Source organism: Carassius auratus, chromosome 41, assembly GCF_003368295.1.
Source record: "Carassius auratus strain Wakin chromosome 41, ASM336829v1, whole genome shotgun sequence".
NCBI lineage: Eukaryota > Metazoa > Chordata > Actinopteri > Cypriniformes > Cyprinidae > Carassius > Carassius auratus.
Genome location: NC_039283.1, coordinates 10,996,645 through 11,021,794, shown reverse-complemented (window position 1 = coordinate 11,021,794; position 25,150 = coordinate 10,996,645). Strand labels below are relative to the sequence as shown.

The 25,150-nt window shown below is 40.4% G+C and overlaps 2 protein-coding genes across 3 annotated transcripts in view; both read left to right on the top strand.

Moving 5' to 3' along the window:
* rprd2b (regulation of nuclear pre-mRNA domain containing 2b) overlaps positions 1-7,295 on the top strand; it is a 37,372-nt gene extending 30,077 nt beyond the window's left edge. Inside the window, exons 2-10 of the mRNA XM_026228894.1 lie at positions 1,104-1,233; positions 1,314-1,510; positions 2,189-2,241; positions 2,329-2,455; positions 2,538-2,713; positions 2,918-3,203; positions 3,289-3,585; positions 3,793-3,996; positions 4,105-7,295. Of these exons, the coding sequence (XP_026084679.1) occupies positions 1,104-1,233; positions 1,314-1,510; positions 2,189-2,241; positions 2,329-2,455; positions 2,538-2,713; positions 2,918-3,203; positions 3,289-3,585; positions 3,793-3,996; positions 4,105-6,044 (3,410 nt within the window). The 3' untranslated portion in view covers positions 6,045-7,295. The remainder of the gene's footprint in view (positions 1-1,103; positions 1,234-1,313; positions 1,511-2,188; positions 2,242-2,328; positions 2,456-2,537; positions 2,714-2,917; positions 3,204-3,288; positions 3,586-3,792; positions 3,997-4,104) is intronic.
* Positions 6,173-24,536, top strand: tars2 (threonyl-tRNA synthetase 2, mitochondrial). Of its 2 annotated transcripts, none has more exons than XM_026228896.1 (18): positions 6,173-6,301; positions 10,248-10,435; positions 11,325-11,439; positions 11,629-11,750; positions 11,868-11,976; positions 12,861-12,925; positions 13,008-13,086; positions 13,732-13,878; positions 14,059-14,157; positions 16,225-16,391; positions 16,898-17,060; positions 19,314-19,451; positions 22,001-22,078; positions 22,815-22,915; positions 23,622-23,723; positions 23,794-23,866; positions 23,955-24,069; positions 24,241-24,536. In XM_026228896.1, the coding sequence occupies exons 1-18, from the start codon at positions 6,278-6,280 to the stop codon at positions 24,381-24,383; spliced, it is 2,028 nt and encodes a 675-aa protein (XP_026084681.1). In that variant the 5' UTR covers positions 6,173-6,277; the 3' UTR covers positions 24,384-24,536. The 2 variants fall into 2 exon arrangements, with proteins under 2 accessions (XP_026084681.1, XP_026084680.1); XM_026228895.1 differs by lacking the exon at positions 6,173-6,301 and adding an exon at positions 8,037-9,374.
* The last annotated feature ends 614 nt before the right edge of the window (positions 24,537-25,150 follow it).

The following is a 25,150-nucleotide window of genomic DNA, read 5'->3' as shown; positions in this document are numbered from 1 at the left end:
TATATCGCATCACCGAATGACGGAATGTCTAGTTACAAATGAATGTGATTCAGAAGATAAAAGTGTTGGAAGTTTAACAGAAAAAAAATATTTAAATATTTCCTTTTAAATATTTCCATCATTTATGTTATATACTATATATTAATCAATCCATCCAGTTTCCACCCCATGTCCGGGACCGGGTTGTCGTGGTAGCAGACTGAGAAAGGAAACCCATGTGCAATTTGCCCTGGCCACATTCTCCAGCTTATCCTGGGGCATCCCAAAGTATTCCCAGGCCATCTAAGAGATATGATCACTCTAGTGTCTCCTGGGTCTGCTCTGGGTCTCTTCCCAGGTGGACATATCTGGAACATACCCATCAGAAGGCGTCCAGGAGTCTTTTACAGACATCAAAACCACCTCAAGTAGCTCCTTTCAACATGTGAGGAGCAAGAGCTCTACTCCGAGTCCCTCCCAAATGTTTGTTTTTCTTGACCTGGCTCTCAGGGTCAGCCCAGTTACCCTGTGGAAAAAAACACATTTCAAATGCTTGTCCCAGTGATCTCATTTATTCTGTCAAAACCTATAGTCGTGACTCGAGTGGTAAATCGAGAGCTTATAAGAAAATTCCTAGCACGATTCATGGTAATCTCTGGATTTTCCTGTGGTATACTCTGTATAGTTTGTCTGAATTATTGTCAGCCAAATGGCGTGGATGAATACACCAACTGAACTGTTGTTAGGTTAGTGACAAGATCTTGAAAGAGGCACTTAATAGGAAGATATATCCACAAGCAGAGCCAGAGATTCTGGATAATTCTGGCTGTATATAACCTGTCAAATTATATAAACCCATACATCTGTATGATGATGCATAAGTGGTGAGACTACTTGAATATATTTCAGCAAAATTTTCATCTCCTGTTTAATTGTTTCTCAAGACTGATGAAATTGATACATTTGTACTCCTATAAATACAGCATGAGTTCTACTATCTTAATCCGCTGTCTGTATGCCTGCACAATATCAAAATTTTAGTTGCTTTATGTAAGCTCTTTCTATTGTATTATTGTTGCAGTCTAATAGTAATATTTTCCCTGTTTCTTCTTTTCTTTGTGCAGCGGATGCCAACCACAGGCTGAATCTCTTCTACCTCGCTAATGATGTCATTCAGAATTGCAAAAGGAAGAACGCTATTATTTACCGAACCACCTTCGCTGATGTGCTACCAGACGCCGCCCTGCTGGTCAAGTTAGTGAATGACATGCTCTTGTATCTATGTGATTAGTAGAGAAGTAGTGATATTCTGTGCTGACTCTGTGTGTTTGTAGGGACGCTAAAGTGTGTAAGTCAGTGGACAGGATCTTCAGTATTTGGCAGGAGCGGAATGTTTATCCGGAGGAGTTGATCTCTGAGCTGAAGGCCAGTCTGCAGAAGAAAGACAAAGAGAAAGAGAAGGAGAAAGAGAAAGAGAAGCAGAAGGAGAAGGAGAAGGAGAAAAAAGTCAAAGAGCAACAGCCTTGTCCTGGTCAGTTTCTGACATGTACGCTTCCAGTCTTAAAGCTGGATTCAAGTCTAATGCAGATATTTTTTAACTTCTTAATGTCTAAATATTATCATCTTAAAGGGAATCCACTTCCAGAAAAAAATAAAGTAAAATTAAGACAAAAGCGTTTTTGTATAAATATTCTTTAATATTTAGAATGGTATCACCTGAACAATTACATGGTAGTCACATTGTCTTGTGTTATTCTAAATGTGTATTATGTTTTTGTAAACTATCTCTTATATTGTGTACCCTGTGTTTGCAGTGTAAATAGCCTTGTTGCTTACAAATAAACAGTAAAAAGAAAAAAGTTTGTGTATATATATAAAAAAAAAGTAATTGGTTTGTATTTGTCATTGTAATGAAATGACATAATTTGCTAAAATTACCTTAGGAAATAATCTGGAACAACATTTGCAGCATTAATAAATGTATTATTTAGTTTAATATTCTTAAATACCAGTAGCCATATGTTTTGCGAGTAAACCTTTATGTGACCAGATATTAATATTAATGAAGAGTGTATATCTGAACAAATAGCGATCCAGTAAATCATGCATTAATGCATTGAGTGACCAACTGTAAAAAAAAAAAAAAAAAAAAGAAGAAGAATTTCTTAAAATAACTTGACCATGTGTTTTCTTTTTTCCCTTTTTGCAGCTCCAGTCAAACCCAAAACTGCTCTGAAGTCTAAAATTGTTGCAGAGTTTGTAGTAAGTCATGATCTGTCTTTAGGTTCAGTTCAATGTTTCCCCTATTATAATTATAACACCAATAATTAATGTTTTTTTTTTTGTCAGCCACATGATTTTGTAGAGCGGTTAATGTCTTACAAGAACTCTCTGGACGAAAGTGATTTAAGAGAGAAGCAGCTAGCTGCTCTCAGAGTGGACGTCTGCAGCACAGAGGCCCTCAAAAGGTTAAAAGGTAATGAAATGTTTCCCAAAAATTGCACTATATAACTGTTTAGAGTGAGGTTTTTCAAATCCACCGTCTACTTCATCCATAGATAAAGCAGGAGGGAATAAGTTCTCAAAAGACTTTGAAGAGGGAAGCACAAAGCTACAGGAATTTGTGACGTTCCTGGAGGGTCAGATAAAAGCAGGACCCCCACTGCTGGAGGTGCTGGGAAACGCAGACATCTTTTATGAGATGCAATACAAAGAGGTCAAAATTGTTGCCAATGTGAGTCAACTCTTATGCCTTGATGCTATATTTGCTCACAAGATTTGTGAATGTGAATGTTTTACCAAACACCACTTATTACCCAAAAATATTTGAAAAAATGTAAAAATCTTTTCTCTGAGGTTAGACTTTTGTTCATCGGCCAAGTGGGCATCATGTATCCTCATATTGTGCTTCTGTCAAATTCATCACTGCTTCCCATAGGCGTATAAAGCTTTCGCCAATCGCGTCAGTAGCCTGAAGCGTAAGCTGGATGCTCTGAAGACCACATTGCCCAGTCTGGATGACTCTCCCATCCCTTCCCCCTCTGAGGATGCCCCGTCCCCCACCGGCTCAGAGTCGCCCTTCCATGGCCTGAGTTCCAGGATCGGTTCAGGTAGTGGGGATGGAAACGGAGGCAGAGGTTTGGAGCAACAGAAGGACAACAGAGACATAGAGGACATGGACATGTCTGAGGAAGAGGAAACGACAGGAAATGCTGGAATCATTGGTGAGAAACAGTAGAGGGGAAATTACATTTCTAAATCCAGATAACACAAATGTAACTTTAACTGACATAGCTTTTTGTCCTCTAGTTGGCGAAAGGAAAGAGAAGTCGAGTCTTCCATCTGTATCCAAGATGACAAATGCAGCAACAAAAAGCTCCCAGATTACCGCTTCTAAACCATCCCAGGTTTTGGCAACTCCCACAAAGACTGTGTCTGGGTCATCAACCAGTCAAACACCTCCAGCAAACACCACAACCATTACCACAACACCTGTACCTGCCCCTGTTGTTAGCCCCTCCCCCCTGCAGGTGAACTTGGCCAATGTAGATCTGGGCAAGATCAGCTCTATTCTGAGCTCTATCTCCAATGCAATGAAGACCACTGGTGAGTTTCCTATTTGCAGAGTACAACAGACAGTTTCCGGAAGTAAAAATACCATTTGAGTATGTTGTTTTTATGTTGTTTATGGATAAAAAACCTTCTCATTCTTTGCCAATTTTCACCCTACTGTAAAAGCCAAGGCCGCTGAAAGAGTTTGAGAAGAGTTGTAGGTCATAACAGTGTTTTTTTTTCTTTTTTCTTGATGCCTAGGTGTCAGCCCTGTGTCCCGTCCTTCCCCTGGCACACCTACTACACCATCCAGCAACGCCTCCTCCTCCAAAGCCCCTCCTTTGACCCCTGGCAGCATTCCCTCATCCAATCCTCTGGCCAGTATCTTGTCCAAAGTGGATTTCTCCCCCGAGAACATTCTGAATGTTCTCACAAAAACACAGACTCACAGCCCCAACCTGCAGGGTAGGACTCATTACTTGTAGACTATTGGTTTCTAATATGTTTGTCAAGATGGTGGAACCTGGTTGAACCAGTAATTATTTTTATATTTATTAAATCTCTATCTTGCAGGTTTGTCTTCTCTCCTTTCATCAGCGCGTTCAGGCACTCTCACTACTCCAGACCCGGTTCCATCTTCACCTGCCTCTTCAGCTGTCACCACAACTGCAGCAACCTCCACCACCACCACCCCAACGACACCGAAGGCCCTAAAGACCACAGGCAACAATTTCAAGCGAGAAACTGAACGAGAGAAAGGGAAAGAGTGGGAGAAGGTGAAAGAGAGGGAAAGAGAGAAGGAAAGAGAACAAGACAAAAAAGAGAAAGAAATTGAGACTGAGGCTGTGGTAATGCCCAGCCTGGAGTCTAAGATCAATAGTTTCCTTCAGGGGAATCCTGGTTTCAGTGCTCTCGGACTTGGCTTAGACGATGTAGGCAGCAATAGCCCTCTCCTTGTTGGTGGAGACAACCTAGATGGCACGCCTGTCCGAGATGAGAGTGGTAGCACCCCCACCCAAGATGAAATTATGGACTCACCCCATGTACTCAGTGAGCCTCAGAGTGCAGATCTGTCTGGAGGTCGCAACCTTTCACCTACAGCCTATCACAGTGACCCCTGGGATGCTGTGATCACTCCACGAGAGGCTCTGGGAGAAAGCAAGCAGAAAGACAGGGATTACCGCACACCACCACCCTCACGACTCCCCGCCTTTACCCCAAGTGCGACTAAACCAGTCAAGGCCATGAGTAAAGCCAAAGAGGAAGAAGGGCTGAAGAGAAAAGTACCAGGTTTGAAAGTTCCATCAGCTGCCATGGTGCAGGATCATAAGATAAAGGCAAAGATGGATGGAGAGGGAGAGAAAAGTGCATGCTCCCGCAAGCCAAGTGGAGGATCTGACGTTGGGATGAAAGACAAGGAAAGGAAAGGTTCAGCTGGCAATGGAGACCACTACCACCGCATTGAGACTGTTGTTTCTTCATCCTCCAGTGAGGGAGCACCAATCGAAACCCTTGATTATGGTAACCGCATCCAGACGGTGGAAAGCATCCGTGTGGTTGGAAGAGTCCTTAGAAGAGGGAGCAGTGCTGGTTCTAGAGTGGGTGGGGCCTGGTATGAAGAGGAGGAGTTTATGGAAGCTCCACCCCCACACCATGAGAATTCTGAGGAGTTGGGAATGGTCCCCCCTCTCCCTCCTCCTCCTCCTCTTCCAGCTCACCTTCCACCCCCTTCACAGTATCCTCCTCCACCCTATGCAAACGAAGACCCCACACGACCTTCTCATGGCATTCCTCAACACCATCCTCCCCCTCCATTTTTTCCTTCTTCCATTCCTCCAGTCCCACCACCACTTCCTCCCATCCCTCAAACCCCACATCCTTCCAGAGACTTCCCCCTGACCTCAAACACCACTGTTATGGTTGGTGGTGTCCTTGTATCGATAGACCGAGTCCTACCCTATCCACCTGCCAACCTCCATCCAGATGGAGCAGGGCATGGAGGAAGCGGGGGCAGTGCCCCTCCTAGAGGTGGCAAACCCCAACTCCCTTCATTGTTGGGCGATCCCCCACGCCCAGGCACAGTGAAAGAGCAGTTTGTCTTGCGTCACACCCCACCTCTTCATCGTCCTGGGACCCCGGGAGTTCCTCCACCCCTCCTGGGCAGAATTCGAGAAGGCCCCATTCCCACACCACCATCACCATCTACCCCAACCACACCTACTCCTCCATCCCCAGCTGGGGAAACCCATCCACATTTGTCTATTCCCAACCGCCTACCCATCAATAACCCAAATCAGAGACCCCGCCGTCCTTCTTCCCCTCTGTCCCTCCTCCAATTACCAAACCAGCATCACATGCTCCGTTCCCCACAGTTTACCAGAGGATCCCTGCCCCTACCACCCCCCTCCCTTAACCGTGAACCCCTCCTACCTGGGACAAAGCGTCCCGCTGGTAGTTTTGGCGGTGGGTCTTTCAACCCCCCCAAAAGACCGTTCTTGCCCCCTCGTTATTAGCATCTTAGAATGAGTGCTAAATGCTCTGTACAACCTGAAATAGGCAGTGTAGCAAGCTAGCATCACCTGCGAAACGCAGCGTGAGACTTATTCTGCATGTAAATACACATGCACTGATATGTCATGCCCCAGAACAGCCACGTTACATCACTACTCTTCTCAGTGAAAGAGAAGTTTTCAGATACTCTAGAGATGAACTAGGAGGAGGAGAATGTGGAGATCCAGAAACATCCATGGAATATGAAAGAAGGCAAAAGGTGGTTATCCTGTTCAGTTGGTGTAGTGTGTGTGTGTGTGTGTGTGTGTGTGTGAGAGAGAGAGAGAGAGATATGGATGACTTGTAAGTAGATGCGCAGATTATTTCTTTCCTTCCAGTAACTCTTCCTTCACTTCTCCACCCTATAACACTTGCTTTTCTCATTTTTCCCATGTAAATACTTGTTCTTGCTGTTGACAGGATCCCGATTACTGCTTTTTTGTCTGTTAACCTCTGTTACTCTTTCACTTTGAGCACAAAACCAGTGGATTTCAACTGTGTTTTATTCCGGAGTGATTAAATTATTGACAAAGATGTAATGCTAGGCAAACATGATGGCTTGTAGTGATCCTTAAGCTCCATAAAGCTAAAATACAGCCACTTTATAAACCTTCACCAAGATGTGAAGATTTTGGCTCGCATTGCATATAAGCTAACCAAGTGTTCAAGGCATAACTACTCGGTAGTTTTTGAGTGCTTTTCAAGAGCTCCTTTGCGTGTTTTTTTTTTTTTTCTCTCTTCTTCATAGAGTTCTTACATGTATTCTGATTAATAAAAGCATTGTGTGGAGAAATATTATTGAAAGGAAGGAGACTGTTCTTTACAGGTGGTTTCATACTTTGTTCAAGAACAAGGGTACCTGGATTATTTTGTTATTTTGTTTTTACTTAAAAGCAGTTCTGTTCTCTCCTTTAAGTCATATAACTTGATGTTCAAGCTAGAATACACAACTCTGAATTTTAGGTTCAAAGGAAAGAATTAGTTTGGTTTATTTTACATTTGCCACTGAATCTGAAATGTTAATCTTTTTAGTTTAACATAGTTTAACACTTTATCATATACACAATTGAAATGTGTGAGTTTCTGTCTTTGTTTTCTCAGAATGTGATGTCATATGCATATGTTCGTAAAACTAAATCATAGTACATCCTTTCACAACAAAGTTGATACACTGCTTTAAAAAAAAAAAAAAAAAAAGTTTGTCCACTTAAATGTGAATATAATCTGTACATCGTTGTAGTTTTCATGTATTGTGTGAGAAAAACAATAGTTGAAATCTTTCCTTCAAGTGCAGAAATGTTGAATATTTAAGGAGCGTGGTTTGGTGTCTTCATTTGGACATTTGCATTCATTGTAAAGTGTTTAACACAAGGAGTATTCCAAAGAACATACACACTTATTTAACAGTGTTTGCAGTGCCAGCTTTGTTGCACATCAGCATGTTATGTACAAGCACTGAAATTCAGAATGAATCTGCAGGATGCTAAATGCAGTGAGTCTTCAAGTGTGACAGAAATGTGAAACTGTGAGCCACTCCTTCAGTTAGATCAACTTCTATATGTTTTGTACCAGCTGCACCACAGGTTTACTGTTTAATGAAAATCTGGTTTCATTCAGTCATATCAAAGGTACAGATAGACTGGTTAATGAAACTAATTTACAGCACTATTCTCAGAAAACAACACCTTGAAGTGCGTAATTGTACTACATCAACTTTCAAACAGGGACCATAATGACTTCTATCAAAATTTCAATTAATTTTCTTTTTGAATACAGAGTTTGTTTTTCTATTGGTAAATGCAGTTGAGTTTTGTGGCCCTACAGTAATGATATTGATGATTGATGGTAAGGTCTGTATGAAGAAAATGATCAAACGGCAGATTTAAACAACTGCGTTAACATCTCCAAATTATTCTTTTGCATTTATATCCTTGACACTTATCCTTCCAGAGGTTGAACGACATATTGTGGTGTCATAGTGTATTTTTATTCACTAAAAGGTAATGTGTCAGACATCTGCACACATATCCAGCTAAGCATCATCAGGTGTCATGTCAATTGGAGGAGATCCTCATTTTTCACATTGACATCCTTAATGATCACTGAAACTATGTGCAACCAAACATTGTCACAGTATTGTATAGTTTATTTAATGTCACTGATGATGATCAGTGATTACTTGATTGTGGTGTTCTTATCTGAAGAAAAAAAAACTAAACCGTGCACTTGTTGAATTTGGCCTAGTTTTGTAAATTTATCAATCCTACGGCAGGGAAGGGTCACTCATTTTCCCCAATGTTAGCCTTTTCAATGACCAGTAGATCATGCATATATAAAACACTCTCTGTGCACTTTCAGAAGGGAACAAATGTACATATTTATATTTAAAGGTGCAAACTAATACGTAAAGTAACAAAAAGTACCTTTGAAAACGTTCCACCCCAGTGACCGCTTTTGTACCCTTTTATATATTTCTCTGAGAGTGTACCTACAAGTTTACTCTGTGTTTGCACAGAACTAAATACAGCTAATGATGAAGGACTTTGATTTAATACATTGCAAACAGATACCAAAACCAGATCTACACATTTGATTTTTTGAAACTGAGATGGAGCTGTGTCTGAAACACACTTAAGATGTAAATGTTTTTATCATTACTGTGCAACAATGTCCTTCAGGAGACAGCACTCACTAGTGCACTAGTTTGCCAAACAGACACTTATAAAGTGTTTTGCATGTCGTTTCTATCATCCTGTAGAAACAGCAGGGCGGTGTAGTGAGTGCATGTGTGAAGACGCATCAGATCAGGCGACTGGAGACACGAGGGATGGAGCAGAGGAGTTTAACTTCAGCTTGTTCCTCTAGTATATTATTTTGCTTTGGTTCGACATAGATATAGTGTTGCGTTCATAAACCTGCACCGTTGTCTGTTTTCCGGTCCTCCGTGAAATCCGTGTGTTTTGATGTGGCGTGTGTTCATGCAGGAGAATGCTGTCAGTTGATGTGTTTTCTTACGCACTGAGCGGACGCTCGTGACGCACGTCTGGCTTCGCTTCTCATTGGTTGTTGCGCACTCAGAGCCCGCCCTCGTTCGAATTCTTCGACGAATCGGGTTTCTTTCTCTGTGACGCTGTAGTAGTTCCGGAAAAATGGCGGCCCGCTGAGAGAGGGCATCTTTTGGTGTTTTGGAGGATAAAAGATGATCCGTAGCTTTGTCTGAAATGTTCGCGGCTGTGTTCGGGAGGCGAGGCGTCTGTCAGGCGGCGCTCCGCGGCAGCAGAAGCTACGGGAAGGTGTGCAGGACCGTGACTCGCAGTGTGACACACATTCACCTGACTCGTCTCGTCTTAGGCTGTCTTTGAGCATGGGCTCAACTGAGCTTCTGTATAATGACAGTTTTGGATAAATTTTTAACTATTAAAATTTTGTGTGTGTGCATGCATTTTAATTGTTTTTGTTGTATTTAATGCACATGTATTCATTGCTGTGTATGTATGTATATATATATATTATATATATATATATATATATATATATATAAGCTTTCTGTGAAGACTGGTGTAGTGTAAATTGTACTAGTACAGTGGGCATTAATGTCAGACCACAATTAAAATGGATTCATTTTAATCTTAGGCAGAAAAAAAACGCATCTTATTCAAAGTAATGTTGTAAGAAATGTGGCCTCTCTTCCATTGGAGCTGAAGATGCTCTTCTGCATCATTATGAGAACATGATCATCAGGTTTAGTGCAGTTCTGATAAAATGTCTCTGGCTGCACTCATTAAAGCCAAGGACCACATTCAAATTGATTATTTTTTTATTTTATTTTTTACATTTTTAACTTTACATTTTTAGCATTTGTTAATGTGATTAATGCAGCATATTTTCAGTATTGGTCTCAGATTTGTGGTCTTCACGGTATATTGTTATTAATGATTCAGTATGTGATCAGTCTGATCTTTTTTATGCAATTGATACCAAGTCATTTAGTTCTGTGATATTTAATTATTATTTTCGTACAGGCCTTTTTTTATTCTTCAAGGTGTGGTGTGATTGAATGCCTACAGAACTCCAGTGGTTTATCTTCAGCCTTTCCCCTCCCTCACATTTCCTTCTGAAGTCGTCGTTGTTCAGCGACTGATTACATGTTTCTCTGTCTGTTCCAGCTGCATGCGTCTGCCTGTCAGACCGAGCGCTTGAGGATCTTCCAGTCTCTCTGTGATCGGCGTGTGACTGGAGCTGCTGAGGAGCACACAGCATCGAGGCCGGATCTGACCATCCGATTGGCTGATGGCAGGACGGTCAAAGGGTCAGCTGGTGTGACCTCACCATTACAGATCGCCAAGAGTGAACGGTAAATATAAGACACAGACTCACGCCTCCTGACTTTAGATCAGTGACTGTTAACCCTTTAGACCTCAAAGATCTCACATGTCCAGAATTATTTTCTATGTCCATATATATATATATATATATATATATATATATATATATATATATATATATATATATATATATTAAAGGGGTCTTATGACGTTGCTAGAAAGAACATTATTTGGTGTATGAAATGTTTATGTGGTTTAAGGCCTACTCTACACTGCTCAAAACTAGAATATCAATCATCAGTGGCAATCCTTTACACACAAAATATGTACTTACAGTGAGAATAAAAGTTACTCCTCCTTTCTTTGTGTGAACGTCTGGGCAGTGTTATGCAAATCTTCCCACATCGTGACATAGACATGTGTGGCGTGATTAAAAGAGGAGTTTCAGGAGGGAGTGGTTGACTCTTTACTTTGATAAAGAATATCTCTCTGGTTTTGAGACTTTAGTCTTTGCAACTTTACAGATCTTCTTTATGCACCGAGAGCTTTTAACACTCTATTATATTGAATGTGATTTTAAAATAAATGAATTAATATTAGTCATTAGTGTATTAATATATTAATTTAAATAATTTTAAGTTATCCTGTTTTCATTGTTTTCACTCATTGCTAGTATATTTCACAGATAATTAAGTAAATCCTACACTAATATTTGCATTTATTATTTTTGTTGTTGCTGTGGTTTTCACTCAGAAATTGCTAACAAATTTCACAGGTAATTAAGTAAATCCTACACCAATATTACATTTTTATTTTCAAATTTATTTATTTATTTTTTTTAACTGCTGACTTAGACTGTTACTAACTGTTGGTTGTGTGTCTCTGTGTGTGTGTGTGTGTGTGTGTGTGTGTGTTCAGTGTTAAAGGGGCAGTGGCAGGCAGAGTGAACGGAGCGCTGTGGGATCTGAGTCGTCCTCTGCTGGAGGACTGTGAACTGCAGCTGCTCGGCTTTGACTCGCTGGAGGGGAGACAGGTGCCAGCTTTTAAGTCTCAAAGGGTTAACTTTCCAAACAAAAATGTCTGAGTAATATTTCGCCTTAAAAACATGAATGTCAAATAATAATAGTTGATGTTGAATATTATGATGTTATTGTTTAGTTTAATTGATTTGAAGTGTGATCTGCTGTGATTGACCATGTGTGTGTGTGTGTGTCTGCTGTAGGTGGTGTGGCGCACCGGAGCGTGTGTGTTAGCGAGTGTGATGGAGAATCTCTTGAGCGCTCGTGTGTGTCGAGAGGGAGTGTCTGACACAGGCCTGTACTGTGATTACCAGCTCCAAGACAAGTAAACGCTGTCTGTTCCCTTCCCAGCCCCTGATGAGAACCAGTAGACCACTGGACTTTATTTGAGATGCGTGAAACAAAGAAGTGAAACCTAAAGCTGTGTGTGTGTGTGTTGTAGCGCCCTCTCTCTGTTGGACGTGGAGCAGAGGTGTAAGCAGATGGCAGCTGGGAAGATTCCCCTCATCAAGCTCCAGGTCACGGTACAGGACCTGAAAGAGCTCTTCCAGGTCAGCCGGTCCTCTAGCGTTTGACCTTTACAGTGTACTTCAGCCTGTTGTCCTTACACTTCCACATGTACATATAATACAGAGTGAGAAAAGATCGCAGAAACTCACTTCAATCCAGAGTTGCAAGATTTGGGGGAGTCTCTAAAAAAATAGCTGTGATTATGATTAAAAAAGAAGTGTGCTGTGCAATTTGGCCAAAATTGTGTTTCTTGTGTTCTATTCAGTGTTTTCCACACAGACTTTACTTGGGTTTTACCATTTCAGTACATGACGTCTAAATGTTATTTTTAAGATGTCTTATATTTTGGGGATGGAAAAACATAATCATATTTTTTTTTAAAAATTAAAAAGTGGTGCTTCAGAGTGATTCTCACTCAATGGATCGCACACATTTCTAGAAAGTGATTGCTTATGAACATGAGTTAAATTATGACTGTCTACTTTATGACTGTTATATATATATAACATGATTTAGACCGTTGTAAGAACGCATGTTTTATCTCTCATCTGAAGGATCAGCCTGCAGTAGTAGAGATATTTCAGAAAGAGAGTCCCTATGTATCTCCTCCTTGTTTATAATTGTCACACTTGAAGTTTTTTGAGGGGTGGGGTCATTATTGGTGTTTTGATTACACAATAAATTGTATTTAATTTAATATCCAAATGAACTGATAGTAAACCATTGTAGTTTCTGGCTGGGATTCCCCGCAGGAAGAAAAGACTAAGAAATCATGAGCTAAAACTAAAGCTGATTATATTCATAAGATTCCTAAATGAAGGATGTTTGAAAAACTCTACAGTCTTTTGCATTTTTGGTTCATTTGACGATCTCTAGATGAATACACATTTGATTTGTGTGTGTGTGTGTGTGTGTGTGTTGGTAGGATGATGCTGTCAGGCTGCGGCTGGCTGAAGAGCAGATGATGGGAGACACACTCAGTGTCTACAGGTTTGAAGTCTCTCCGTGTCCTGCTGGAGCTGATGGAGTGTGTTTGGTGTCTGATGTGTGTGTGTGTGTGTTTCTCTCTCAGGTGTGGAGACAGTGTGGGTGTGTGTTCAGGTGTTCTTCTGCCACACACGGGCTTCCTGAAGGCCTTTAAGATGCTCCAGGTAACTCTCACTCTCCGTGTGTGTTTGAGCTTGACTAGCATGACAGAGCACACTCTGTCCCTCTCCTCTGTTGTCATAGGAACAGTGTTTGCTCTGTTGTCATAGGAACAGTGTTTGCTCTGTTGTCATAGGAACAGTGTTTGCTCTGTTGTCATAGGAACAGTGTTTGCTCTGTTGTTTCCATAGCAGTTTCCTGCTGATATTATTAATATCTCTTGCACTTCCTGTTTCACACTTTCCCTTCTCTTTCCACGAGCTGTCCTTCTCTCTTTAGGGTTGTGACACGGGACTTAGTTCAGTTTTATTTATGGAACATGTTGTTTCCAGGCCTCTTGTTTCCTTGTTTTTTTTTTTTGTTTTTTTTTTAATTGTTTTTTTTACTTTGACATTTTTTGTATGTTACCCTAAACACACATTGAAATGTTGAAATAAGTTTTTTTTAGATAGAATAGAATAGACCAGAATTGAAATATTTTTTAACATTATAAAAGTCTTTCCTGTCACTTTTGATCAATTTAATGCATCCTTGCAGAGTAAAAGTAATGTATTGCAGTAGTCTCATCATCAGCAGCAGCTCAGACTGTGTCCACATCAGACTCCTCCGTCTCCTCATGAACTCTTCTGCTCTGTCCGTCTCTCTCTCAGGTGTCTCCTGTAACTCTGTCCGGCTCAACAGAGGCGTCCGCTATCCTCCGAATGATCGGCGTGGCCTTTCCAGGAGAGCGAGAGCGAGAGGAATGGGAGAGAGAACAGGAGGAGGCCAGAAAGAGAGACCACAGGAGGATTGGGAAGGTGAGAGCACACAGATAGTCTCGATTCATAAACAAAACCATTCTCATCCTGCTTTTGAACAATGACATTTGCTTTTGCATGCCGTTACATCCCTGCCGCTGTGTGTCAGTATGAGCGCGAGCACAGTCTAGTGTGTTTGTGTGATCTCTCCAGCTGGCTCTGATGTTGTTCTTGTCTCAGACGCAGGAGCTCTTCTTCTTTCACGATGTCAGTCCTGGCAGCTGTTTCTTCATGCCTAAAGGAGCTCATATATACAACACGCTCACTGACTTTATAAAGGTATGAACTCCATCCACGTCAGCACAGTTTCACCCTCACACACGTTTATGTCCCACTTTCAGCAGTAATGGTGTCTTTAGGGCGGTTGAAGTGAGCTCTCTGAAGGGTGTAGGTCATCGTTCACTCTGCTGTGGCCAAAGACATACTGCACCACTTAAAAATGTGGACATGCTTGCCTTAAATTGTTTTTCATAATCTTAACCCTGTAAGCCTACTCTATCATATTTAATACACAAATTACTAAGGTTTCTAAATGATCGACATGATCAAAACTTTGCTGTCACGCACACAATCTACTCCATGCCTTCTGTCGTCTGATTCACAACTTTCTAGAAAATTCATGCCTCAGATGTATTTATATTTATAGGAGCATCTCATTGAATTAGAATGTCATGGAAAAGTTCATTAATTTCAATAATTCAACTCAAATTGTGAAACTTGTGTATTAAATTCTGTGCACACAGAAGTAGTCTAAGTCTTTGGTTCTTTTAATTGTGATGATTTTGGCTCACATTAAAAAAAAAACACCAATTCACGATCTTGACTAATTAGAATATGATGGCATACCAATCAACTCAAACACCTGCAAAGGTTTCTTGAGCCTTCAAAACAGTCTCTCAGTTTGGTTCACTAGGCTACAATCATGGAGAAGACTGATCTGACAGTTGTCCAGAAGACAATCACTGACACCCTTCACAAGGAGGGTAAGACACAAACATTCAAAGAACGCTGTTCACAGAGTGCTGTATCCAAGCATGTTAACAGAAAGTTGACAGGAAGGAAAAAGTGTGGAAGAAAAAGATGCACAACCAACCGAGAGAACCGCAGCCTTATGAGGATTGTCAAGTAAAATCAATTCAAGAATTTGAGTGAACTTCACAAGGAATGGACTGATGCTGGGGTCAAGCATCAAGAGCCTCCACACACAGACGTGTCAAGAGATTTACTGAACCACAGACAACGTCAGAGGCGTCTTACCTGGGCTAAAGAGAAGAAGAACTGGACTGTTGTACAGTGGTCCAAAATCCTCTTTTCAGATGAGAGCAAGTTTTGTATTTCATTTGGAAATCAATGTCCTAGAGTCTGGAGGATGTGTGGAGAAGCTCATAGCCCAAGTATCTTGAAGTCCAGTGTTAAGTTTCCACAGTCTGTGATGATTTGGGTGCAATGTCATCTGCTGGTGTTGGTCCATTGTGTTTTTTGAAAACTAAAGTCACTGCATCTGTTTACCAAGAAATCTTGGAGCACTTCATGCTTTCTTCTGCTGACAAGCTTTTTGAAGATCCTGATTTCATTTTCCAGCAGGATTTGGCACCTGCCCACACTGCCAAAAGCACGAAAGTTGGTTAAATGACCATGGTGTTGGTCACCAGACCTGAACCCCAGAGAGAATCTATGAGCTATTGTCACGAGGAAGATGAGAAACAAGAGACCAAACAATGCAGATGAGCTGAAGGCCACTGTCAAAGAAACCTGGGCTTCCACACCACTTCAGCAGTGCCACAAACTGATCACCCCCATGACATGCCGAATTGAGACAGTGTTTAAAGCAAAAGAAGCCCGTACCAAGTATTGAGTACATGTACAGTAAATTAACATACTTTACAGAAGGCCAACAATTCACAAAATTATAATTTTTATTGGTTTTATGAAGTATTCTAATTTGTTGAGATTGTGAATTGGTGGGTTTTTGTTAAATGTGAGCCAAAATCACCACAATTAAAAGAGCCAAAGACTTAAACTACTTCAGTCTGTGTGCACTGAATTGATTTAATACACAAGTTTCACAATTTGAGCTGAATTACTGAAATAAATGAACTTTTCCACACCATTCTACTTTGAGATGCACCTGTAAATAATATACATTTTATTTCCTTGACTATTACTTCATATGGCAAGTTTCACAGTGATACAAACCTTTAATTTCAGGCCTAAAAGTTTCTGCATGCATATTAATACAACATTTTTTAAATCATATTATTAAATATATTCTTACTCCAAACAAATGTGGAGGTCACTCATACTGGCTCATGTAATTCTAATGTGAGCACTTCCTCTTCCTGTCAGAGTGAGTACCGGAGGCGGGGCTTCAGCGAGGTCGTGACCCCGACGCTGTACAGCAAGTCTCTGTGGGAGCGATCGGGTCACTGGGAGCATTACAGTGAGAACATGTTCACGGTGACCTGTGAGCCACACACCTTCGCTCTCAAACCCATGAACTGTCCCGCACACTGGTCAGTGCTCCTCAACGCCGACTCTGTCCAACTGTCCAGACCAGACACCAATCTGTCTTTCTTTGACAAACAGCCAAGATTCAGAAATCTGACCTAACCTCCAAACTCATATAAGCAGGTTTTATTCATTTTATTCATACACTACCATTCAAAGGTTTGAGTCATTAAGACTTTCTATTCATCTGTGAATCCTGTAAAATAAAATGCATCACAGTTTCCACAAAAATATGGGGCTGTTTTCAACATTGATAATAATCAGAGATGTTTCTTGAGCAGTAAATCATCATATTTTCATGATTTCTGAAGATCATGTGACACTGAAGACTGGAGGAATGATGCTGAAAATACAGCGGAGCATCACAGAAATACATTACACTTTAACAGAGATTCACACAGAAAACAGATGTTTTACATTGGAATAATATTTAACTATTTTTTGATCAAATAAATACAATGAGACCGATGTGACATGATTTCTTTGTCCTCCTCCTGTGTCATCTGTTCAGTGTGATGTTCGAGCAGCGGGTTCGTTCGTGGCGAGAGCTTCCTATCCGCTGGGCAGATTTTGGCGCGCTGCATCGTAACGAACACTCGGGGGCGCTGGGGGGGCTTACCAGAGTCCGCCGCTTCTGCCAGGACGACGCACACATCTTCTGCACACCTGAGCAGGTACAGCTTCACAGGGTTCACGGTTACAAACGCATCGATGTAATAGAGTCAGCAGTGCAGAACTCTTACACAGCACCTGTCTCTTCATAACGGTTTAGGAGAACTTGACCTCAGAGCAAAAGAGCAAATGGTGTCAGACCAAGCAGAAGCATGTGTCAGAGCTCATCAGTTACTGGCCAGTGTCATATTACATTACATAATTCATATTTGTGACAAAAACATTTCCTTTAATAGTAGTAATATGAAGTGTAGGGATATTTTACTTGGATCTGAGCGAGTCTGAATGAGTTTCTTGTTTGTTTTCTCTGTAAGCGTTGGATGTTTAGCAGAGGTGGGTAGAGTACCCAAAAACTTTACTCAAGTAAAAGTAAAAGTAATTCTAGAAATATTTACTCAAGTAAAAGTAAAAGTACTAGTCTTGTATAGTTACTTGAGTAAGAGTAAAAGAGTATCGGATAAAAAATCTACTCAAGTAGTTAGTTACTAGTTACTTTGGGTCATATATACGGAGCCTATTTTTATTTAGATATATAGATTAAATGTATGTAATGTATGTGTGCGTGTATACATTTATATATTTCATCAGCCTTTACTCCAATTTATCATAAAACCCTGTCTGTTTACTTAAGTAACAGATATAGGTTTCATGCCATAACATGTTTTTAATACGACTTACTTTATATTAAATGTGAATTTAATATTGAAAGGTAATGTGATATAAATTTTGCTACTAATCTTTCATTGTTCAGAAAGAGAGCAAATAACATTTACATTATTAAAGATCATTTTCACACAGTCAGTCTAGATTTCAATCACTCTCAGAAACTCCCATTAAAATCACTGAAACTGTTAACACTGTGAAATCAATATCTTAATTATAGATTCGTACACACATCTGCACTTTGTTGTTTCTGACGAGAGAATTCGCCAGAAAGAGGTATTCAGTCAGTGAGCGAGTGAAGGAAGCACCGGCATTTTAGCGATGACTCATCTGAGCGCCTCTGATTGGCCATTGCATTCAAAAGAATCGTGTGTGATTGGTTATAATGCGCAACTCTGTAAAAACGCATCTATCTCTGGCTCAGCGCCAGCTATCGATCACAGATCTGAATTTAACAGCTGATGATATGACTTGCTGAACGTACTCGCACCGGTGTGATTGTATTAAAATTAATAAAATCTTAATCGGCTATTTTTTTTTTGTCTTTTGGAAGCTGCATTCAACTGACTCCCCTCTGTTATAAGCCACACACGTACAACAAACTACCATCACAGTGGTAACGTGTAGACTGTAATCGAATATACTGTAGCCCAAGTTATTACCTGTTAAACAGTATACAGCACACACGGTGTTCATCTAATAAGGATCTCCATCACAAGCAAATACTAGCCTGCAGATTTGCTTTCAATTCAGTGCAGATCCATATCCATGTTTTCAACGCTGCTGATGATCTTAAACGTTACAACTGTGAACCGCTTCAGACGCTCAGCGCGTGCGGCAGGGAACTGAACGACTCATTCAAACTGATTCATGAACCAATTCACTCGTTTGCCAATTGGTTTGATCAAGCCTTTGAACAGAATTGACTCAAAAGAATGAATCATAAGCGGGCATCGCTCATTGACCAGAGAAAAGTAGACGGCGCGTTTGGAATAAACTGAAGCATTTATAACATTTATTGCATTAAGATAAAGTAACGAGAGGGGCGTCGCCTACAGTAACGAAGTAAAAGTACAGATTTTTCCCAAGAAATTTACTCAAGTAAGAGTATAAAGTACCCATCTTTAAATATACTCCGAAAAGTATTAGTTACCCCTAAAAATTACTCAAGTAAATGTAACGAAGTAAATGTAACTCGTTACTACCCACCTCTGATGTTTAGTGATAATTGGCCTCCTTACGGTTGGCGTTCTTCTAGTTAGCTAAACTCAATTGCTGCAAAGTGTTCTGGGAGTGTTGTGCTTTTTTCAGGAATTGACATAATCAAATCACACATAGAGAAACTACTGAATAAAAGCTCAGTGACAGTCGTGTGTCTTCTAATGCCATTAACACAAACTTAGTTAGTTAACTATTCACCCTTGGTTTCCATGTGTATTTCCAGAAGTGAAGTGTGTTCATTTTCCCTCCCTTGAGGAACCTCACACAAGCTCTTTGTTCGTCATATCAAACAGTGTTTCTGTGTTCTTGTGTCAGTGTTTATACTGTGTCATACACACTCTTCAGTTGTTTATCTGCTACTGTCTCTTCAGCTGGAGGAGGAGATCACGGCGTGTTTGGACTTCGTGAGAAGCGTGTATCGTGTCTTCGGTTTCTCCTTTCACTGTCTCCTCTCCACGCGGCCCGTGCCCTGTCTGGGAGAGCCCGCCCTCTGGGACACTGCAGAGCAGGTACACCTGTCACACACACACCTGTCTGTCAGTCACACTCACCTGTCTGTCAGTCACACACACACACACACACACACCTGTCTGTCAGTCTCACACAGACACCTGTCACACCACACCTGTCTGTCTGTCACACACACACACACACACCTGTCTGTCAGTCGCACACACCTGTCACACCACACCTGTCTGTCAGTCACACACACACACCTGTCTGTCAGTCGCACACACCTGTCACACAACACCTGTCTGTCAGTCACACACACACACCTGTCTGTCAGTCTCACACACACCTGTCTGTCAGTCGCACACACCTGTCACACCACACCTGTCTGTCAGTCACACACACACACCACACCTGTCTGTCAGTCGCACACACCTGTCACACCACACCTGTCTGTCAGTCACACACACACCACACCTGTCTGTCAGTCACACACACACACACACCTGTCTGTCAGTCACACACACACACCACACCTGTCTGTCAGTCGCACACACCTGTCACACCACACCTGTCTGTCAGTCACACACACACACACACACCTGTCTGTCAGTCTCACACACACCTGTCTGTCTGTCACACACACACACACACCTGTCTGTCAGTCGCACACACCTGTCACACCACACCTGTCTGTCAGTCACACACACACACACACACACACACACCTGTCTGTCAGTCGCACACACCTGTCACACCACACCTGTCTGTCAGTCACACACACACACACACACACACACCTGTCTGTCAGTCGCACACACCTGTCACACAACACCTGTCTGTCAGTCACACACACACACCTGTCTGTCAGTCTCACACACACCTGTCTGTCAGTCGCACACACACACCACACCTGTCTGTCAGTCGCACACACCTGTCACACCACACCTGTCTGTCAGTCACACACACACCACACCTGTCTGTCAGTCACACACACACACACACCTGTCTGTCAGTCACACACACACCACACCTGTCTGTCAGTCGCACACACCTGTCACACCACACCTGTCTGTCAGTCACACACACACACACACACCTGTCTGTCAGTCTCACACACACCTGTCTGTCAGTCACACACACACACACCTGTCTGTCAGTCGCACACACCTGTCACACCACACCTGTCTGTAAGTCACACACACACACACACACACCTGTCTGTCAGTCTCACACACACCTGTCTGTCAGTCACACACACACACACCTGTCTGTCAGTCGCACCTGTGACCGCCGCCCACCAACGCACGTGACAGTTAATTTAGTGTTGTTTAAACTATTTTTTATATTTTCACTATTCATTTAAATTGTATTAATTAGCTGTTTTAAATTTACTATATATATATATGTGTGTGTGTGTATGTTTAGCTTTGATTTTGTTTGATTTTAGTTTTAGTAACTTTAACATTAATTTTATTTAGTTTTTCATGTAATATTTATAGTTTGTCATTTTTATATATAATTTTTCTTTAGCTTTATTTCAGTTAATTGCCAAGGCAACATATCAGATTTTTTTTTTAAGTTTACATTTTTTTACATCTAATATTTGTTTTGTAATTAATTTATTTTTGCCTTTATTTTATTAGTTTTGTTTCAGTTTGTCATTTTATTTATATATTAATTTTAATTAGTTGCCAAGATAACATTTATTATTTTTTATATAAATATGTATGTATAAGTAGACTTATATTACACACACATGTATATTTGTGTATAGATATATAGCTTTATTTTTTAATTTTTAATACTTTAATATAAACGTATGTATTTCAGTTAGTTAACAAGCCAAAATAGGTTTTATTTTTTATTTTTTTTTTATATCTTGTTTAGAATTTGATTAAAATTTTTGAAAACAATTATTAAAAGTTGTATTTGAAGTTAAGAAGCCTGCGTGTGGAAGCGTGTGCGAGGTGTTTGTGCTCCTGCAGAGTGTGAGATCTTGTCTGTACATGTTCTCTTGTAGAGTTTGAAAAAGAAAACACGAGGCGTAAATGTAGGGCAGGTCCGAACAGACGGGGAACGTGTCAGAGATTCATTGATGTTGATCAGGGTCACCGTGTGGAATAGAGCGAGCAGGTCACGAGAGTCAGAGAGGGAAACAAACAGCCAATCAGAGCCGAGTATGCAGTATATAAAGCACACTACAGGAGCTCTTCTCCCAAAAATGATATTCTGAGGAATGTTAGAGACCAAACAGCTGATGGCAGACATTAACTTCCTTAGTATGAAAAATAAAAAATAAATACTGTGGATGTTAATAGTTAGCGTCAATATTTGGGTGAACTATCCCTTTATTGTACAACAGGCACAAGGGCTTTGCTTTATAAGGATGGATGTGGTTTCCAGGCCGGGTTTGTCTGGGGTCTTCTCTTAAACAAGGAAGCAGTAATCTCTCTCCTAGCGCTCTCTCCCTCAAACTAATGCGCGTGTTTTGAGATTATTGAGTTAGATGTTTACAGCAGATTCTTCTTCTATTAGTGTTTCCGGAGCCAGAGCATTCCCGGTGTTCCTGTGTAACCGTGTCTCTCTGGTGTTTGTCCCCGAGCAGCAGCTGGAGAGCAGTCTCAAGCGGTTCGAGGAGCGCTGGGAGCTGAATCCTGGAGACGGGGCGTTTTATGGACCAAAGGTGAAAGACGTCTTCTGGTCAGACACTGCATGAAAAATAAAGATGGGCAATCCACATGACTGTTTAACATGAACTAGTGAAGCCAAATAAGAAAAAATAAAGTACACTTAGGATATTCACTTTCCCTTATACATTCATATAATTTTAAAACTTGCTGTTCATTATGCATCAGTTAATAAATACAGTAAAATTTGAGGTCACTGTTTTTTGTATTTTGAGTCTCTTCTACTCACCAAGGCTGCATTTACTTTATCAAAAATACATTAAATATTCTGAAATATTTTTGTAATTTAAAACAGCTGTTTTCTACATTAATCTCTGTTAAAGTGTAATTTATTTCTGTGATGCTTCGCTGTATTTTCAGCATCATTCCTCCAGTCTTCAGTGTCACATGATCTTCAGAAATCAGAATAATATGATGATTTACTGCTCAAGAAACATTTCTGATTATTATCAGTGTTGAAAACCGTTGTGCTGCACAATATCTTTGTGGAAACTGTGATTAATTTCATTTTTTAGGATTAACAGATGAAAAGAAACTTCAAAAGAACAGCATTTATTAGAAATGGAAGTCTTTTGTAACATTATAAATATCTTCACTGACATTTGTAACCAGTTTAATGCATCCATTAAAAAGAAATCAAGCTAGTATCAGTAGCTCCTGATGTGTTAGCTGGCTAAAGGGATGTCTGCTGGTCCTCTGGTGTTTGATTTTGTTCGGTAACGATGTGTTCAGATTGACATCCAGATCCGGGACGCTCTGGGCCGACAGCACCAGTGTGCCACCATCCAGCTGGACTTCCAGCTGCCCATCAGATTCAACCTGCAGTATTCTGGGTAAGATCTCTGTCAGAATAAAGTGTGGAACAAATTCAAATTATATCCATTAACCACTAAGACCGTTAACATTGTTGTCATTTTCATGAAAATTAGGCACATTCCCCTAATCATGTGCATCCTGATATTTTACACTGACAGGATCTAGTAATTCATGTTGCTCTCAAAGCTAATATAATTTACTAAAATATTACAATGTTTTGTTTTTTGTTTTTTAATCGGCTCACTATATTTTCTGAAAAATTAGTTTCACCTGAAAAATTCCATTGTTCAGAGAAAAAAACAAACACATAAGTAGCATTTCTTTATGACTTTAATTTAAATATAATAACCCTGTTTAGAACAGAACAGAAATTAAAAATACATTATAAAAATTATACTGGCATTGATTATAAACAGTATTTGATATAAATGGCAAGTCGAAACAAATTTATTTAAAGTGAAACTGAAACTATAAATATGTTTTCGTAATAAAGGCAGTCTCGCGTCCCAGTCTCGTTCAGCACCGGAGCAGATGTGTGGCTTGTGCATGTTTTCTGTGCGTGACGTTAATCTCATTACACAAGCCACTCTGGAAAACAAGTCACAGCGTGTTTTAGGTGATAAAAACAACACTTCATCTGGAAAAATAGAGTAAACACTGTCACTGTGGTGATTTGAGGTTTTATTTTCAGTGTCATGTGATTGAGCCGTGTGTGTGTCACAGGGCTGATGGACAGATGTACAGGCCGATCATGATCCACCGGGCCGTGCTGGGCTCCCTGGAGAGGATGATCGCTATCCTGGCCGAGAACTTCGGAGGGAAATGGTGTGTGTTTGTGTTTGTGAGTTCTGTGGGTTCTGGAGTCGGTGAAGTACTAATGTTTTGTCTTCCTCAGGCCTTTCTGGTTGTCGCCAGCGCAGGTGATGGTGGTGCCTGTAGGGGGCGGCAGTGAGACGTACGGACACGAGGTCAGAGGAAACACAACACTCTGGACAAACTTAGTTTGTATGATTATAAACCGCTTATGGCTGTTTGATGCATTCTGCTGTGGTTAAGGTGGTCTGCAGACTGAGGGAAGCTGGATTCATGGCTGATATTGATGATGATCGTGGAAACACCTTAAATAAGAAAATCCGCTCGGCGCAGCTCGCGCAGTACAATTATATATTCGGTAAGGATTCGTTATCATACTTTCAATTTAGAGAAATGCTTTCTTGTAGCCCAGTTTATTTGTGCAGTTGTGTGTGGTGCAGAAGTGACTCTTGACCTTTAAGGGTTTAATTGTTTCCTGCTGGCACACATGTAAAGAGTGAGTGTACTGGAGTCTCTCCTCTCTCTGCAGTGGTGGGAGAGAAAGAGTGTGCGAGCGGGACTGTGAGCGTGAGGACGAGAGCCGGGAAGCAGCTCGGACAGATATCACTGCAGGAAGTGATGCGCTCGCTGACTGAACTCAGACAGACACGCAGCAATCAGGAGGAGTTTTAAACACTCAACGTGAGGAAGAGATGCGAACACACTGACATGAACCAGAGCCCTGGCCACACTTCACATGTGCTCCGATCCCTGTGACCTCTGACCCGCAAGTGCTGCCGCCGCAGGAGGGCTTTATTTATAATAAAACAATCAATACTTTTATTATTTAGTCTCTCTGTTTCTCTGTCAGCGTACACATTCATTAAGTGCTGTGTTGTGTGGATCATTTACTTTAACCAGGGAACACTCAAATAAATTTTATTTATTCATAAATGCATATGAAAGTGCAAAAATCTGTGATTATCAAACTGGGGGTTGGGTTTTGGGGAAATTTCATAGAATATATATATCTATATATATATATATATATATATATATATATATATTTAAATGCTTTGAACTAATAATTAGTGTAAAAGTCAATTTTAAATATGAATTATTATTATTATTTTAATTTATTTTAGCTTTAGTAAAATGATAATATATTAATGCCAATTATTTTTAATACCAGGCTTACTATTTTTTTCACAGAAAATTAATTTGAATTAATTTAAATCAAGATCTAGTTTGCGTAGGTTATTTTTATTAATTAGGTCTCTCATTAACACTCTGATAATGCTTAACTGATCAGTAATTCATAAATGAATATGGTTTGAATCAGGAATTTTCAAACTAGGGTCTATGGAAAATTTCATAAGTTTTTAATTTTTGAATGCATTGAATCGATATTTCTGAAAATGACTTTGAATCATTAATATTTTATATGAATAATTTGTTTT

Bases quoted from the DNA above. Each gene is read 5' to 3' on its own strand.
- tars2 (XM_026228895.1), top strand. From the start codon at position 9,303: ATGTTCGCGGCTGTGTTCGGGAGGCGAGGCGTCTGTCAGGCGGCGCTC. The intron at 16,392-16,897 runs GTCAGTGCTCCT...TCATCTGTTCAG, and splicing joins ATGAACTGTCCCGCACACTG to TGTGATGTTCGAGCAGCGGG. The intron at 22,079-22,814 runs GTGAAAGACGTC...CGATGTGTTCAG, and splicing joins GGGCGTTTTATGGACCAAAG to ATTGACATCCAGATCCGGGA.